Source organism: Nasonia vitripennis, assembly GCF_009193385.2.
Source record: "Nasonia vitripennis strain AsymCx chromosome 4 unlocalized genomic scaffold, Nvit_psr_1.1 chr4_random0003, whole genome shotgun sequence".
NCBI classification, from domain to species: Eukaryota; Metazoa; Arthropoda; class Insecta; order Hymenoptera; family Pteromalidae; genus Nasonia; species Nasonia vitripennis.
Window position 1 is genome coordinate 3,189,277 of NW_022279638.1, and position 16,199 is coordinate 3,205,475.

A 16,199-nucleotide genomic window follows, 5' to 3' on the forward strand; every position below is an offset into this window, starting at 1 on the left:
TTTACACGAATTATAGAAATAAGGGAGGAATCACACGCAAGTGATTCACTAACAAATATAATTCAAATTACAGCGATTACTACAGGCACAATAAAAAAGCTACACGTGAATAGAGGCTAGGCTTCGGATCACACTGCTCTAGATCGATGCCAAAACGAATCTGACGCTCTCGCGCGCACTAATCGATCTCAGACCGCAGAAGGGCTTACACATGTGCTCTTTCTTTTCTTGGCGCGCCATAATTAACTCGTCATCAAGAGGCGCGAGAATCAAACCGTGCTAGGTGATAAATATTTTATGCGGAGACGTATAATACGCGAACACAATTATAACAGACAAGACAAGTGTTATGACTCCGAAATTAAACAAGAGGTCATCCGAATGGATCTATACCGAACTTGCAACAAGAAGCAAGAAGCTGACAGCTGTCCACCTGGAAAAGGGGAGGTACAAAAGTGATGAGTGCTCGGTCTCGCAAGTAAGTGACAGGCTGTGACCACCCGATGAGCTATAAATTAGCCGCGGGGAGAAGGGACGCCAAAGCATTTTCCGAGCACCACCAAAAATGACACACCCTTCGCCCTATCCTTTTCCACACCTCCATCCACCTATAAAAGCCCATGTGTGATCACGAGGAGGAGCCTTCTGCACCCGGAGTTCGAACAGACAGGGCGAAACTTTGCCCGATCGCCAACTGACTTTTATTCTAAATCTAATTTAATTTCTCGAGAGCGTCTGAGTTTCTTAGTCCTATTTGACTTTCTAACTTAGAATATTTTCACTGTAAAGAAACCTTGTAAAGTTATCTGAAAATAAATTAAATATTATTATTAAACTCACTGCATTCGAGTCTCGCGGTTAATTCAAACTTCCCGCCTCGAGAACGAGTCAACGTACCAGCTTGTTGGAACGGAGTGTAGCCGACCAACTTCACAACAGGTAAGCTACTATCTTATCCGAGCTTTATGTCGATGTGCGCATGATTGTATAAGTGTTGTGAAAGAATTTAGTCCTCACTCCCGCTTAACAGAATAGCCGACGGATAATTAGTACGGGCGCGAATGATCGTCAACACTGCATTGTTCGCTCGTCTCTACCTGCGCTTTCGCTACGTTTGCCCAAGGCGGTCGGTGTAAACCGCCGTGCTGAACTAAAGGACCTAGATTTTTAGACAAATAACAATTTTTTAATTTTACGAGTGTATTCGCTCTGTGCGGCTTACCCGGACGTAACATTAATGATATTGTTTCTCAAATGAAGATTCAATTCTACATTCATCAGTGTCACGCTGTCTGAAAATTGTCTTACATAATTTTTTCAAACCCTAAATCTAAAAACATCTAGTGGTTGTATTTTGCCTCTAGTTCCTTTTGGAATTATTTTTAAAGTTATTTCTTTATTAGTAGGTTTTACTTCTTCTACGGTTGAAGAACAGTGCCCAGTCCATGAGTCTACCAAAAGTACATTTGATAAACCAACATTCGGAAAATATGCTTCTTTGAGCCATGTTTTAAAATGATCTAAAATCAGGCGAATTTCAAATTTTAGTAATTTTCAATAGAATACAAATTAAAACAAACAAATGATCACTAATAATAACACAGGATGCCTTCTGAATCCAAAATAGTATCAAATTATTCGAATACGCCTAATATGAAATAATACCTGAAGTTAATTTTCCTGATTTAGAAGCCATTGCATAAATGTTAGCTGGTCTGAACAACTTTTGTGATAAAACTGGCCCAAATTCACCAGTTATTTTTTCACCACGATAAAAAGAGGGGAAAGAAGTCTACTATCACCAGATATTGTTGGTTGTATTGTATAGCTATGAGTCGTAGAAGCTACAGATTGCACCAAGCATTCTACTTGCCTTTCCCCTTCGATTGCTGATGTTCGGCCAGAATGAACTTATAATTGAAATCCACTTTGATCTAAATTATAAACATTTTCTATTCCTTTTTCTTTAATAAGATTTTTCACTTTAATAACAAATTCATCAGCTTTTTTTGTAAATAATCTGCTCCTTCTACTGTTTGTTTGGTAATAAATTTATTAAATTTTCTTCCAACAATTCGGGTTCTCTTAAAATTTTTTACCCAATGTTTTGATGCTTTGAAACGAGAATATTCATGACCAATATCTTTTGTGCTTGTAGGGCCCATTTCTGTAAATCTATATCATGGATAATATGTCTAGCATCAACAGCAGCTTTGAAATTTTCTAACACGAATGAACAAATTCTAGCTATTTTATCTCTATAAGTACCACGAGAAATAAATTGCGTCACTTGGATCATTGCCAAAACAATCATAGAACTTGATTTTATTGTTACAAATATTCCTACCGAAGTCGAGAAATCGTAAATATATTATATTTCTTACAAAAATTCACTTAAGTATGCACTGACTTTGAAAAATTATGATCGCGTGTATGATTTATGTTATAATTTTTTGCAAGAGACATAATATATTTATTACGATTCCTCGACTTCGGTAGGAATATTTGTAACAATAAAATCAAGTTCTATGATTTTGTTGGCAATGATCCAAGTGACGCAATTTATTTCTATAAGCAAACATGTATTTAAATAATTTTTCACTAAGCTTTTCATTTTTAATCAATGATAGATATTAAGGAACAATCGCCTCTCGAGGCGAAAACGACCATTTTCGGTCCGCTCGATTCATTTTTTTTGTTCATCTCCTTACTAAAGCTTTAAATCGTTAAAAACTGTTGAAACAATTTCCAAAATATCAAAATTTTCCAAAATTTTGGAAAATTTTCAAAATTTGCAGTTTATTAAAATTTTGACTTACTAAATTTTAAAAGCTTTACTAAAAATATATTTAAATACATAAAATAATTAAATAATATATATGCATATATATATACACACATATATATGAATCTATACACGCCCACCGTAGTGGACGACTCGAAAAACTCCATTCTCGATCCACTTCATAGGCGACCCAAATGGTCTTCCTTATACACTTGTTATAAAAAGCACGGTGAACAACGAGGGGTGAATGTGCTTTTCCAGACTCGGATGATGTTTGAACACTCGTGTCCGTCTCGGGCGCCTACGGCGCCCTCGACTACCACTCGTGCTCAAACATCATCCTCGCCCCTTGTTGTACAATGTACTATTGTGCTGCTGAACACGAAACCGGCCGTCTTTTTTACCGATACCTCAAGCGCTCGTACCTCATCATCATCTTAGAGTCTAAGTTTTTTTCAATATAATATTTATTTAAAATTAAATTCTAGAAGTATCTTACAAAGCTGTGGTAATAAAAAAGAATCTAATAAAAGTCAGAATGCGCGGTAAAGTAAGTAATGTGGTTATTTATGTTTATGAAAAATCGCGATATATCATATGAGAGCTCATATGAGAGCTCATATGAGAATCCGGTCGAAAATCTCATATGATCGCTCATATGAGAGCTCATATGAGAATCCGGTCGAAAATCTCATATGATCGCTCATATGAGAGCTCATATGAGAATCCGGTCGAAAATCTCATATGATCGCTCATATGATTGCTCATATGAGAATCCGGTCGAAAATCTCATATGATCGCTCATATGATTGCTCATATGATGGCTCATATGATCGCTTATATGATGGCTCATATGAGCTCTCATATGATTATTTTCAGCCGGGTTTTCACGCAGTTGAGAGGTTTATCCTGTGATCGACGGGAGGAAAATTATTGACAGAGAGTATTTTTATGTATTTTGTGCTGCTGAATACGAAACCGGCTGTCTTTTTTACCGATACTTCAAGCGCTCGTACCTCATCATCATCTTAAAGTCTAAGTTTTTTTCAATATAATATTTATTTAAAATTAAATTCTAGAAGTATCTTACAAAGCTGTGGTAATAAAAAAGAATCTAATAAAAGTCAGAATGCGCGGTAAAGTAAGTAATGTGGTTATTTATGTTTATGAAAAATCGCGATATATCATATGAGAGCTCATATGAGAATCCGGTCGAAAATCTAATATGATCGCTCATATGAGAGCTCATATGAGAATCCGGTCGAAAATCTCATATGATCGCTCATATGATTGCTCATATGAGAATCCGGTCGAAAATCTCATATGATCGCTCATATGATTGCTCATATGATGGCTCATATGATCGCTTATATGATGGCTCATATGAGCTCTCATATGATTATTTTCAGCCGGGTTTTCACGCAGTTGAGAGGTTTATCCTGTGATCGACGGGAGGAAAATTATTGACAGAGAGTATTTTTATGTATTTTGTGCTGCTGAATACGAAACCGGCTGTCTTTTTTACCGATACCTCAAGCGCTCGTCCCTAACCTCAAAAAACCATCAGCTTTAGTAAATTCGCCGAACTACGTCCAAAATGGTGTGTTTTGGCTGGTGAAAGAGGCACGAATAGCTACACCAAAATTTCAAGGCCATGCTTGAAGCATGCAAATTGATGATTCTCACGAAGGGATCTGGTGATCCAATAAATGGTTATATCGATTGCTTTTCGTTCATCTTATGCAGAAATCAGAATTCTGCTTGTTTTTTAGGAAGTTGTCAAAAATGTGGTAATATTTTAAGATTTCAAGAACATGTATCTTCTGTATTATACGAAAATAAGATTAAAGAATTAATTTTTAGTGTCTGGCAGTCAATAAATAAATGTACTTAAAAAAGAGAATGTCTTTTTCTTTATCAACCCACGGTAAATATGTTCCAGAGACAGTTTCTAATGCACCTGAAATTTTCAGATTTTTAAATTACTTTTTACCAAAATGATAAGGAGCTAAAGATGTCAAATTTGGCAATTTTTGGGTTTTCAGGACAAATTAATTAATTCATAGCTCCTCAGGGAAGCATTTTTCGCTATAGACGTTAATATACTTTTTTTGTCAAATTTTCTATATCTATCTTTCTAATAACACTGGTAGAAACTCTACCATAAGTGTTGGGCGGCACACTAACGTCTGCTAATATTTTATAAGTATGTAACATGTTACTAAATCCCTCAAAACTATTCTTTAATAAATATATTAATAATGTCGTCATCATTGGTTTGAATAGTGAATTTGAAGAAAAGTTCAGTATAAGAGTCAGTGGGTTTGTACTTACTATGCTACCTAGAAAACATGTAAACTACATGATTATGATTTAACTGTTTTCATTCATATTTTCACATCGAGGTCCATATGAATTTTTTAATTTAGCGTATCAAATTTTGCTTGTAGACAGTTACACATAAACTACCATCTCCAGCACATTGTATTTCTGGTTTCCAGTATTTTTACATGAAAAAAGTGATAAGTATTTTAGCTTTTTTGTCAAGACATTAATTAAAATTTTGACTTTTAACAGTTGTGAGAGATTTTGAGACCGATACCTGTTTCTCCATTTTTGCATTTTTTCTCATTCGAAAACTAACAGGTCTAGGAAGCTCATATTTTGCATATAGATTTCTTTTGTGATTATGGAAAGATATTTAAAGTTGAATCGACCTTAACTGAAAAACTTCTGATTTCGATTCTGACACTGATGTGAATGCAAACTCATGCTATACGACTAAATAATTATCATAGGTGTTGTAGTCGAAAACAAAAGTATTTCAGTTAACGTTGATTCAACTTTAAATATCTTTCCACAATCACAAAAGAAATCTATATGCAAAATATGAGCTTCCTAGACCTGTTAGTTTTCGAATGAGAAAAAATGCAGAAACAGGTATCGGTCTCAAAATCTCTCACAACTATTAAAAGTCAAAATTCTAATTACCTAATACCTTGACAAAAAAGCCAAAACATTTATCACTTTCTCTATGTAAAAATATGCTAGAAACCAGAAATACAATGTGCTAGAGATAGTAGTTTCTGCATAACTGGCTATAAGTAGAATTTGACCTGCTCAATTAAAAAATTCGCATGAGCCTGGATGTGAAAATATGAACGAAAATAGTTAAATCAGAATCATCTACGTAACATGCCTAGTAGCCTTTTTAAAATTCAAACAGCATTTGAAGAAATTGCAAAATAATTTCAACATCAAAAAAAAGAAGTTATTTCGCGAAATCTTTGTTTGCCTTGAGAGCAGACAAGACCGAATTAAGTTTTTAGCTATATTGAGATTCGAATGATTTTATTATTACTGATTTTACGATTTTCACTGATTTTAATATTTTTGAGGGAAGTTAAATAAAATAACACTTTTTATGGGAAAAAGTCCGCAGACATAAAAAACCCAATTTATTAAGAAGAACACAAGAAAAAAAAACGTTGATTAAGAATACAAAACTGCGAGTGAAGTCGACACAAAGAAAAACGCCGTTGAGCGCGCACGCAACACGCGGTACACGCAAATCACACATTCACATGCACACACGATTGTTCAATTTTATTGTTGCTGTCACAGTTTGACAAAAGAAAAGAAAACCGAACGTGGGTCGGTTGATGAACGCAACACGCGACTCGTGGGGTCCCGTATATACGTCGCTAGGCCACAACAAAGGCAAACCGCTCGTGGGTCGGTTATGAATAAAATGCGATTTAATTGAATATTAAACTCGCGATATTAGTTTGAACTTTATAATCGTAATCGCGTAAAGCAAAGTCAACAACGAGGAAGACTTTCGCTCGTTGGAATGGCTGTCGACTGACTGACTGGCATGCACCCGCACGGGAAGATGGCAAAAAACGTGGCGCGAATGCGCGCGCAAGAACGAAGCGCCCGGCAGGTGCTGCCACCACCTCGTGAGCCGTGTTGCGACGCAACATACTCCCGGGGAAGATTGCAGAATCGGAGTTATAATTTTACGAGATGACGCAAATAGAGTTCAAAAAAGATACAAGCAACGCTTAATTAATCGCAACATGAAGTTTATAACTAATTATATCGACGAACAATAACATATTTACAAACGTTAAACTTACATTTTAACGCTAATCTTGATTTTACTTGACAAGGAACAGACTAGACAAGTAAAAGATCAGTTTCCTTTGGAGTGACTGATCTGTTGATCACAGATGATTATCCTAATGAACAATATTTACAAGAGATAGCTTAAACCTATGAAGATAAAATACTACTTAATAACTAGAGGGAACCTCAACCATCTTGAAACCTAATACCCGAATTTTCCGTATTAAGCATCGCGTCGCAAAAGCCAAGCTTCGCGCTTGACTCCTGAGCTTCTGGCAGTAGAAATTCCGGATCTACTTCTCGCGGGCCAGGTATATAAGGTGCTACACAGAATACGACGTGGCTCAACTCGTTTATGGCAAGCCAAATCGCGCACATCTGTGGCAAAAATCGGCATTACAAAACGACGCTAATGGTGAGGTCCCGATGCGGTCGCTAACGGTCATAACAATTTGCTAATCTAAGTCGTGGGAAGAATACACAAACGGGTGATGTTACGCTTGTAGATGCCGGTTGAAGTCTTGACAGAAGCTACTCGAGCGATGCCGTCACTCCCAGGATGTATCTCGACGATCACACCCAGTGGCCATCTTGAACAATAGGTGATATCGTCCATTAGAATCACCACCGATCCAACGATGAGTTCCGCAGTAGAGTCATGCCATTTTTGGCGGGTTTGCAATTCATGCAGGTACTCCTTATGCCATTTATTCCAGAAGTCCTGGCGCATTTTGGTAAGGAATTTGTACGTCGAGAGTCGATTGCCTGGAACTGAAAAGACAGATTTTTCTGGTAAGACATTGAATGGACGTCCTACTAATAGATGAGCAGGAGTAATGGACACAGGATCGTTGGGGTCAGTAGAAAGCGAACAGAGAGGACGAGAATTGAGGATTGCCTCAATTTGGATGAGAAGAGTGTTAATCTGTTCGTAAGTGAGTTTCTGATCCTTGAGAACACGCTTAAGATGGTGTTTGAAGCTTTTGACAGCTGCTTCCCAAATACCTCCGAAATGAGGAGACAGAGGTGGATTGAAATGCCACTCTATCCGTTTGGCAATGGCATAAGTGCCTATTGTCTTTCGAAATTCTGGAGTTTCAAAAAGATCATAAACTTCACGAAGTTCGTTACTAGCCCCAACGAAATTAGTGCCATTGTCCGAATAAACATGTTCGGGGACTCCTCTGCGGCTGATGAACCGATCAAAGGCAGCCATGAAACCTTCAGAGGAAAGATCGGTCGCCAGTTCGATATGTACGGCCTTACAAGCTAGACACACAAAAACGCAGCCATAGGTTTTGATGAACGACCTATTTCGATCCTTTTTTTCTTTGATTAAGATTGGACCAAAGAAATCTACTCCTACATGGGAGAAAGCTGGCGATTCATTTATTCGAGTCTTGGGTAGATCGGCCATTTGAGCATGAACGATTGTTGGCCGTTGACGAATACACTCCACACAATGTCTAACAACATTCCGCACTTGGTTTTTTCCATTGAGAATCCAATACTTCGATCTGATGGAAGAAAGAGTGGATTGAATTCCAGCGTGGAGATTGACACGATGAACCTGGCGGATAATCATATCTGTAACCGGATGTTTACTAGGAAGTAAAACTGGATGTTTTTGATTGTATGGAAGATCCGATTAGCCTCGAAAGTTTGCAATACGTGAGGAGATTTCTTTAACCAAAAGAGAACGATGGTTGAATCGGACCAAAGGTAGATCTGATCAATGGAAAAATGGAGTTGAGATTTAGACTCAGAAAGGAGCTTTCGAAGAACTACAGCCGCGCTGAGTTCTAGCTTAGGAATGGTAAGTCCCTTCAGAGAAGCCACTCTAGATTTACTGCAAAGCAATCGAATAGAGACATGTCCAAGAGCGTCAGATGATTTGACAAATAGACATGCTCTGTATCCAGAAATACAAGCATCGCAAAATCCATGAAGCTCGCTCCTAATGGGATTCGCAATCAAAATCGTGCGAGGAATTGAGAATTCCGTAAGAAGAGGCAACTGAATAGAAAACGAATGCCATTTGGTATAGACATCCTGAGAAAGAGATTCATCCCAATTTACCTTAGATTTCCAACAGTCTTGCATCAACACCTTAGCATACAAGATAATTGGTCCTAACAATCCAAGAGGATCAAAGATCTTGGATATCTCTGATAGGAGCCTTCGCTTGGTCACAGTAGTCTCGTTATCCATTTTTACAACTGTATATTTTAATTGGTCATTCTCGGAATCCCAAATGATTCCCAGCGTTTTCTGGATTGGAGTCTCTTTGACCATGTGATCCAACTCGAAAACTCCTGAATCTATTTTGTCCAAAATAGATCGATGGTTCGATGCCCATTTTCGAATCAGAAAACCGCCTCGACGCAGCAACGCAATCATTTCGTCACGAATGGCTAAAATCTCCTCGAACGAATCCGCTCCGGATACAAAGTCGTCGACGTAAAAGTCGCGAATAAGCAATTTGCTAGCTCGAGGAAAATCCTTCGCTTCATCGTGAGCGAGTTGATGAATTGTGCGTATTGCTAAGAAAGGGGCAGCAGCCATGCCAAAAGTGACGGTATTTAATGCCCAAGTTCTCAATTTTCCTGTTTTTGGATCAGGCCAAAGTACCTTTTGGAATTTTCGATCTTCTGGATGGACAAGAATTTGACGGTACATCTTTTCGATGTCCGCTGTTACAACGAATAGATGGCTACGAAAACGTAAAACTTGCTCGAAGATGGTGTTTTGAATAGTGGGACCCACAAGGAGAATATCATTAAGCGAAATGCCTGTCGAAGTTTTAGAGGAAGCATCGAAAACAACCCTATACTGCGTGGTTTCGCTGGACTCCTTGACCACAACGTGATGAGGCAGATAACAGCCGTCTTCGGTGTCGTCATTAGGAGTCATATGACCTAAAGTGATGTATTCTTCCATAACTTTGTAATAGTCAGCCTTTAACTTAGGATCTTTCTCGAACCTTCGTTCAAGAGAATAATAACGACGAAGGGCCTGTGATCGAGAACTACCTAACTCAAACTTGTTGTCCTTAAAGGGTAAGCGAACCGTGTATCTACCGGAGACAGGGTCACGAGTGGTGTGAGCGACGTAATGCTCTTCGCAAGCTATTTCTTCCCGAGATCTTACGGGTTCATTAGGAAATTCTTCGATTTGCCAAAAACGTTCGAGAAGTTTGTCCACTTTAACGATGTTACATGAAGCTTGTTTTGAAGAAGTAAGCCGGTCTACACCTCCAGCTACTAACCATCCTAACCTAGTTTTTTGTAGGATGATCTCCGATCGAGTTTCCTCGTTACGCAATTTAATCTGTCCTACCGCAAAGGTGGACAAAGTAGTTTTAGAAGCAAGGAGCAGATCGATGGGTTTAGGCAAATGAAACTGAGGATCGGCGAGTTGAATATGTTTCGGGATGTCAAAACGATCTCGAGGAAAAGCTTCGTTAGGCACGGCTTCTGCGATATTCGGAACTAGCAAAAGGTGTAAATTAGCTTGAAATTTGTTATAACTCGATTGCAAAGTAGTTGAAATTTGACTCTTTGAAACAGTGCACAGTTGGTCAACTGCTCCTATGTTAACGAGGCAAGAATATTCTATTAAATTTAATTTTTTAGCAAATTTTTCTGAAACTAGATTTACGTTGGAACAGGTATCAAGCAGAGCACGTGCCACGATAAAATTTCCTCGAAAATCTCGAATCTTGACAACAGCAGTTGTCATCAATTGAGAGTCCATGGGAAAAGCAACAGAAGTATATGTGTATCCATGGAGTCATGATTGAGGATTCGAAGAATTAGGAACCTCTTTAGTTGAAGATTCAGAAGTCTTTGACGCCTCTGGCGCCTTCGACGACTGCGATCCAGAACCCTTATCATTGTGGAGTTTTGTGTGATGAGCCTTCGAACACTTCTTGCAACGGTGTTCACTCTTGCATGGAAAAGGATGTTTTCCGAGACAATTGCGGCACACCTTATTGCTGTTTACGAATTTCCATCGTTCTGAAACGGACAGCTTCTCAAAATCAACACATCTGAATAAATTGTGTTCGCCCTTGCATTTTGGACAAGTGATTTGAGAAGCTTGAAAAGTTGAAGACACTCCAGAAGTGACCAGAGAACGAGCGTTCTGTTTCGGGTTCTTAGAATGCGATTGCGGAACGGCTTCCCCAGAACGTTTTCTGCTATTGGGAGCAGTCGAAGAAGTGCCATGCAGAGATTGCAGTTTGAACACTGTATTGTCAATAAACTTGAGAAGATCGTCCAACTTAGGGAAAGCATTGGGTTCTAGTCTATCTTGCCATCTACTAGAAACTGCAGGAGGTAGACACCTCTCTATTATCCTAACAACTAAATCTTCGCTAGGCGCTCTTCCCAAGCGCTCAAGAATATTGAGACGTTGGCGAACGTTGTCCACCAGAGATGACAAATCCTCATCGCACGCCTTCTGCAAGCGAGGAAGATCTAACAGAGCATCTAAATGTTGATTAGCGACGATACGCTTTTGATCGTAAAAACTGAGAAGACTGGTCCAAGCCTTCTGATAATCGGCTTCACACGGATCGTAATGGGACACCTTTGCTAAAGCCGCTCCTGTGAGCAGAGAAAACAACTGACCGGCCTTCACGGCATCCGATATGTCCGTACGAGTATGGACGAGCGTGGTGAATTTGCTCTTGAAATGGGACCAAGTTTCACGATTACCGTCAAACATAGGCAGTGATACCTGAGGAATTTTGGGAAGAGCCTGATGCTCCGCGAGAACGATTGTACTCGCATTCAGAGTGGAATTCGCAATTGGGATTGGCGGATCAACACTCCGTTGAAGTTTCTCAACAGCAGCGCCAACCTCAAAATAACGATCAGAGAGATCGGGAAACGAACCTATCGAAGGATTGTCGGGATCTAACTGGGAAAGTTCATCATTGTACTTCATGTACTCCTTGTGTAATGAAGACAAAATATCCAACCTTAACTTCGCATTGGTTGCCTCTGGGTTGGCACCCTTGACATAAGTTTCGACTCTCGCTATTTGAGATTCGAGTGACTTATATTTTTGTTGAATGTATGCAACACGCTTGCTTTGGTCAGCAGTGAGAGACATTGTTGAAAAATATGAATGTAACCAAAAAACGAAAAAAAACTTTTAAATAACGTAAAAAGCTAGTTATACGAAAAAATTGCTTGGCCTTTAGATTACACAAAATGATTTTAATTTACTGAAGTTACTCTAGTCCAAGCAAAGGAATAAATTCAAGAACTTGATTAATTATTATAAAAAATTTAAATTATAACGAAGTGAAAGGATGGTACAAGGCAATAAAAAATAAAAAAAAAACTTTATAAAATTCAATTAAATTGACCAAGAAAAGATAACTAATTGCGAATCGTTATTTTCGAATAACGAAGCAACGCAATGTCCTAATAAATTTCCGAAACCGTGGAGAAAACGATTCCGGAAAACAAAATATAATAATCGGATAACTATTCGAAAAAACGCTTGCGGAAAACTCAAACGAATGCAAGTATATGATTAATAGAGGCGAGAGAATTGAAACAAAAACTTATCTTAATCACAATCCTGGACATCCTTCACGACGAGATGGCCAGCTGGGTGGAGAGGTGACCTGGTCGTGGAGTGACGGCGGCAAGACAATGATGATGTTGATAGAGTTGGATGACGTCACGCTCGACGAAACTTTCGGCCCTTTATGACGCGAGAGTTTTTCGCAGAATCGCCACCGATACACCGGTTGCCACGCGCACAACGGGTCGGCACTTGTTTGTGTGACGTCACTCGCGAACGATAGTGAGGAAAGACCTCACAGGAGGCACCATGAAGAAATTGCAAAATAATTTCAACATCAAAAAAAAGAAGTTATTTCGCGAAATCTTTGTTTGCCTTGAGAGCAGACAAGACCGAATTAAGTTTTTAGCTATATTGAGATTCGAATGATTTTATTATTACTGATTTTACGATTTTCACTGATTTTAATATTTTTGAGGGAAGTTAAATAAAATAACACTTTTTATGGGAAAAAGTCCGCAGACATAAAAAACCCAATTTATTAAGAAGAACACAAGAAAAAAAAACGTTGATTAAGAATACAAAACTGCGAGTGAAGTCGACACAAAGAAAAACGCCGTTGAGCGCGCACGCAACACGCGGTACACGCAAATCACACATTCACATGCACACACGATTGTTCAATTTTATTGTTGCTGTCACAGTTTGACAAAAGAAAAGAAAACCGAACGTGGGTCGGTTGATGAACGCAACACGCGACTCGTGGGGTCCCGTATATACGTCGCTAGGCCACAACAAAGGCAAACCGCTCGTGGGTCGGTTATGAATAAAATGCGATTTAATTGAATATTAAACTCGCGATATTAGTTTGAACTTTATAATCGTAATCGCGTAAAGCAAAGTCAACAACGAGGAAGACTTTCGCTCGTTGGAATGGCTGTCGACTGACTGACTGGCATGCACCCGCACGGGAAGATGGCAAAAAACGTGGCGCGAATGCGCGCGCAAGAACGAAGCGCCCGGCAGGTGCTGCCACCACCTCGTGAGCCGTGTTGCGACGCAACAGCATTGTATAATGACAGACTTAAATTTACTGACTCGGATACTAAACTTTTCTTTAAATTCACCTCTCAAACCTCACCGAGGGCGACTTCGGGCACAGAGACACAGTATATCTTCAAACTCTTTATTCTTTTAATTAAACTTCTCACTGACATTTCAAAAAAAAACTAAATAATATTCACACACTTTATTACTACTTCAAATAGGGTCAGGGTGCCACTTTTCAATATACATGCTGTAATACTACACACTCTTGGTAATGATTAATTTTTACTCAAATTTCTTGCTAATTATATTACATATATTTTATCTGTTATCAAGATTTCCAAATTTCATTTTAAACACCTCAAACATTTCTACCAGGGTTATGAGTTATGACTGTTTTGAGGGTTATGAATTTAAAGCGCGGTTCTGATCACGTTGCCTAGGCAACCAACCAGCAACCAATCAGAATCACGTATTAAATGCTTCACAACAAAGGCCATCATTTTTTAAAGAGAGGAATATAAATTTTAGGATTATAACAATCATAACATTTATTTTCTGTACTAAAATGTAATACATGATACGATATTTACTTTTATATTAAATGATAACGATATTTTAAATTCCTAGCGAAAAAGAAAAAAGAAAACAACTAAAGAAAAAAGTTATGATGATAGCAGAAAAATGTCGGAATTGAGACACAGACAACATTAATTTTCTGTTGTCTTAAGTTTTATTTAGTTTGGTAGAGTTTTCTTCAGTTAAATTTATTTTTATTTCAGGTATAAAATTAGGGTATAAAATATAGTTCAAAACAGTTAACTTTATTTTATAATTGTTGTTCTACATTCACTAATTTTTTCTCAATCAAAACAGCTATCTTTGGATTTCCATACATTTTTCTTAACTTTTTAAAAACACGCCTTTAATTATATAATAGATCTAATTAACGTATGAAATCTGGTACCATCCACAATAAACTAAAAAGAAACTAATAGTACCTGTAAATAACTGTTGTCTTTGTCTCGATTCCGACATTCTTCTGCTGAAAATTTCTGTTTTGTTTAGTTATCTTCTGCGTTAGTCTGAAATCTTCAGATGGAAACTGTTATGTGCATAATTTTTGTTCAACTAAGGATCAATATAAGTATGGTAAATTATGTAATTTTATACAAAATCATATTTTATATCCTTACATAAAGATTAAATAATTTCATTATCATTTTATTTAATACATATCTAAATTATTGAATAAGACAGTATTTAATAGTACATTACGATACGTGTGACTTAAATGGTTCTTTTTTACACGGCGCAGTTAGCACCCGAGCGTAGCGAGTGTGATGAACACGGTGCAAAAATGGACTACTTTAGTCACAGGTAGGCGTGACTTAACAGCGGATTTTAGCCACACTGTGCTATAAAATACATTTCGATATAGTGTGCGTAAAATGCACTATTAAAAATGCTCCGCGTGCTTTCAAGCACATTTTCAGCCCCTGTAACGGAAAATAACGTTCAATACACATGCGAGAAAATAATTTTAAAAATTTTATAAATAGATAAAATTAAGTTGCCAATAATAGAATGACTATTGCAGCAACTATTTGCAGCATCCCTTTCATCTGGACCGAATCTGCAGATTACATCTTATAATATCCATGATACCATACAGCATTCATTTCATATTCACAAATACATACTTTTAAAAGAAAGAGCATACCTGCACAAATAACTATTGTAATATATGAATTTATACAGTCGTAATACATAAAACGGTACTCGTCGCTCCATCTACTGGTTGACGACGATTTCGTGCAACGAGACAAGCTCGAACGAACGCGAGCATAATGCGCATGCCTCGTGTATATACTCTAAGCGCATACTATACTGTATACTCAGCTCCGAGGAGTCAGACTATGCGACACTGTACTATACTCTCTCTCTTGCCTGTAAGACTCCGAGCCGAGCGGACGTACTGCCGACTATGGCTATTGCTATATATAAATAAATTACTATTATTCATTTAACATTAACTTCAGTGTTCTCAATTTACCCACGGACTCCAACATGGTAGCAGAGCGTGGTTAACTTTATTTTTTCAATTTTACATGAACCTTCGGGGAAATGTAAAATTGAGGGGGGTAAAAAGTGAGGTTAGAAGAAAGCCATGTGGAAAAGAAGTTAACGGTTATTGTTAACAAAGTGAATCGCACAGTGAAAAATTGAGCAGTGAAATTAAAGGAGAAAATTTCTCAGAAAGATTATATGCTTGTGAAACATTGAAATTTGAATCTTGTGTCGAAACGTCTGTCAAAAAAAAAGAAAAATTTCAAATGAAGATTAACCAGTTAAGACAAGGTTAAAGTAAAAAAATATATGCTCAGTGACGAAGATAAAGTTATCGGGTACTAAACAATAAGAAGATTTTTGAAAATTAATAAAGATTAAAGTGCGATGTCAATAGATTAAAGTCGGCAAGTGAAAAACGTGGTAACGTGCTAGTACAGATATTGAATTAACAAAGAAAATAAGAAATAAGATTAGAAAAATATTTTTAAAAGAAATCAAGAAAATTGTTGTATTGAAAAATCAAGTGTACGAGAATATACGTGTCAAAGAAGAAGAAATAAAAATGGCGAAGCAGGCCAAAATGAAGATATTATGATACCAGTGTTTGATGGTGCAAATT

The 16,199-nt window shown here is 37.6% G+C and overlaps 3 protein-coding genes across 3 annotated transcripts; all 3 read right to left on the reverse strand.

Moving 5' to 3' along the window:
- Positions 1-7,376: 7,376 nt before the first annotated feature.
- On the reverse strand, positions 7,377-8,333 carry LOC116417015. Its single transcript, XM_031928046.1, has one exon. The coding sequence runs from the start codon at positions 8,331-8,333 to the stop codon at positions 7,377-7,379; it is 957 nt and encodes a 318-aa protein (XP_031783906.1).
- A 164-nt stretch (positions 8,334-8,497) lies between these two features.
- LOC116417016 lies at positions 8,498-10,672 on the reverse strand. Its single transcript, XM_031928047.1, has one exon. It carries the CDS (start codon positions 10,670-10,672, stop codon positions 8,498-8,500), a length of 2,175 nt encoding a protein of 724 aa, XP_031783907.1.
- A 36-nt stretch (positions 10,673-10,708) lies between these two features.
- LOC116417017 lies at positions 10,709-12,037 on the reverse strand. The gene has a single exon (XM_031928048.1). It carries the CDS (start codon positions 12,035-12,037, stop codon positions 10,709-10,711), a length of 1,329 nt encoding a protein of 442 aa, XP_031783908.1.
- Between the last annotated feature and the right edge of the window lie 4,162 nt (positions 12,038-16,199).

Coding starts and splice junctions, on each gene's coding strand:
- LOC116417017 (XM_031928048.1), bottom strand. CDS start 12,037: ATGTCTCTCACTGCTGACCAAAGCAAGCGTGTTGCATACATTCAACAA.
- LOC116417016 (XM_031928047.1), bottom strand. CDS start 10,672: ATGGACTCTCAATTGATGACAACTGCTGTTGTCAAGATTCGAGATTTT.
- LOC116417015 (XM_031928046.1), bottom strand. CDS start 8,333: ATGGCCGATCTACCCAAGACTCGAATAAATGAATCGCCAGCTTTCTCC.